We start from the raw sequence: 2,221 nt of genomic DNA, 5'->3' as shown, positions 1-2,221 counted from the left end.
TCTCCTCTTCCCAATGTGAAATCATGGCACTGAATGCGCTCTTTCACACGCACAGGGGAGATTCGTTGTGCAGCCATACCGGGGAGGACTGGGAGTACAAACCCAGAGAGCACAGGCTAGAGCAGAGGGCCGCCCCCCTTCTCCCACCTCCGCCCACGCCTCTCTGTCCACCGAGCAGGCTGTTACTGCTCATACCCGCCTCTCCAGGCGCGGCGCCCCCTTCAACATCTGAATCCCCAGGGAGTAGGCCAGATGGCCACCTAGGGCGCACCCAGCCCAGTTTCCAACCCCACTTTCTCGGTTACCCAACCTCTGCCCTCTCTAAGCTTCATTCCGGGCAGCGAGGAGCGGTACAGCAGAATCCAGTCAAGGCCAACGCCGGCGGGGTAGGGAGGGGGAGGGGCGGGGGTGGGTGTTCTGCAGGGCGGTGTAGGCGCGTCGGCTCTCAGGACAAGGAGGCGCCCGCAAATGCAAAACGAAAGGCTTTTATTGAAAAATATCAACTGGCCCTTTTCAAGACTGCGGGTCCCTGCCCAACGCGGGCTTCGGGGCCGCAGCCCGACGGGGCTGGCAAGTAGCGGCGGCCACTGCAGCCCCGCGCTCCGGAGGAGCAAGGTTTCACTGTCCGTGCGGGCTGGTCCCCCGCGCAGTGCTCCCGCTCGCCGGCCCGGGGGGTGGTGGTGGTGGTGGTGGTGGTGCGTGCAACTGGGGAAGGGGCCGCCGGGTTGGTCCCTCCCAGTCCAGTGAGAGAGCTCCCAGCGTGTGGGACGGGCTGGTCTCCGATGAGAAGCCGCACGCCGGACTGGTGGGCGCTCCAGCCCGAAGGGTGCTGGGCTGTCCCCGCGGCTGCCCCTCAGACGTAGTCCCTGCGGTCATAGGCTGTGCTGGTGCCCGGGCCGGCGGAGCGCGGCGCCGAGTAGAGGATCTTGGCGGGCGCGTACTTCTTCTCGCGCGGCGGGCAGGAGCAACAGAGCAGCGCGCCCCCCAGCAGCTGCAGCGCCGCCGCCGCCCAGCCCACGTACAGGCCCGCGCCCATCTCGCGCTTCTGCGCGTCGGGCACCAGCGGGTTGTAGAAGTCCCGGATGATGGTGTTCGCCGACCAGGACACCGGCACCAGGGTGAGCACGGCGGCCAACAGGAAGAGCACTCCTGCCACGATGGTGATCTTGGCCTTGGCCGTGTCGTCCTGCACGCAGTTGGTGCACTGGGCGCCCACCAGCGCCACGAGGAGCCCGAAGGCGGCCAGCAGGATGGACACGACGATGAGGGCGCGGGCCGCCTGCAGGTCCTGCGGCAGCGCCAGCAGCGAGTCGTACACCTTGCACTGCATCTGGCCGGTGCTCTGCACCACGCAGTTCATCCACAGGCCCTCCCAGGTGATCTGCGCCGTGATGATGCTGCTGCCGATGAAGGCCGTCACGCGCCACATGGGCAGCGCGCAGCACACGATGGTGCTCAGCCAGCCCAGCACGGCCAGCGAGGTGCCCGCGATCTCCAGGCCCATGGACATGGCTGCCGCGCCAAAGCCGGCTCCGCCGGGCGGCTCAGGGTGCGGGACGACGAGGGGCCGTGACCGCTGGGCCTGGGCGGGAGCTGGGCGCGCCGACGGACGGATGCCTCAGCGGACGGACGCACTGACGGACGCACGGACGGCGCGCGCTAACGGCTCGGCTCTGCCCGCTCGCGCCTCGGCAGCGCCTACACCTGCCTGTGGCTTTGTGCGCGGGCGGCGGCGACTGGGCTGGCCCTGGACCCGGGCCGGTGAGTCTTAGATCCGTGCCCAGCGCTCTGACGGGGGTGGGAGGGGCGGAGTCGCGGTTCCCCCGGCCTGGGGACAGTGACGTGGCCCCTCTTCCCACCTTCACCGAGCGCCGGGGGAGGAAGGACTTTGCCGGGAGTGGCGCAAGCTCGGGGTGGGGGTGGGGGGTGCCAAGAGGGGGCGGAGCCGAGGCCTGCCACCCCGCCCCTCGCTCCTCGTCCCCGACTGTTCCCAAGCTAATTCTCCCGGGCCGGCAGGGGGGTTGCGGTACAAATCACGATCTGCTTGACACTCCCCGACCTCCCCACATTTTCGGCGCCATTGGCACAGGCGGCGTGGGGAAGGGGGTCTCTGCCAGCTGGCCGGGATCCATGGGGCCTGGAAGGACCCAGTGTGGGCGTGGCCGGGGCTGTTTTCCGGAGAGGGCGGCTGCCGGGGGAGCTGCGCACCTGCTCCTCGGTC

General features: G+C 69.1%; 1 protein-coding gene across 1 annotated transcript; it reads right to left on the bottom strand.

Annotated features, from left to right (window-relative positions):
• Positions 1 to 465: 465 nt before the first annotated feature.
• Positions 466 to 1,822, bottom strand: CLDN3 (claudin 3). The gene has a single exon (XM_027612050.2). It carries the CDS (start codon positions 1,508 to 1,510, stop codon positions 854 to 856), a length of 657 nt encoding a protein of 218 aa, XP_027467851.1. The 5' UTR covers positions 1,511 to 1,822; the 3' UTR covers positions 466 to 853.
• Between the last annotated feature and the right edge of the window lie 399 nt (positions 1,823 to 2,221).

Source organism: Zalophus californianus, chromosome 10, assembly GCF_009762305.2.
Source record: "Zalophus californianus isolate mZalCal1 chromosome 10, mZalCal1.pri.v2, whole genome shotgun sequence".
Taxonomy (NCBI): domain Eukaryota; kingdom Metazoa; phylum Chordata; class Mammalia; order Carnivora; family Otariidae; genus Zalophus; species Zalophus californianus.
The sequence above is the reverse complement of the archived record's forward strand: the minus strand, read 5'-3'. Positions and strand labels throughout refer to the sequence as shown.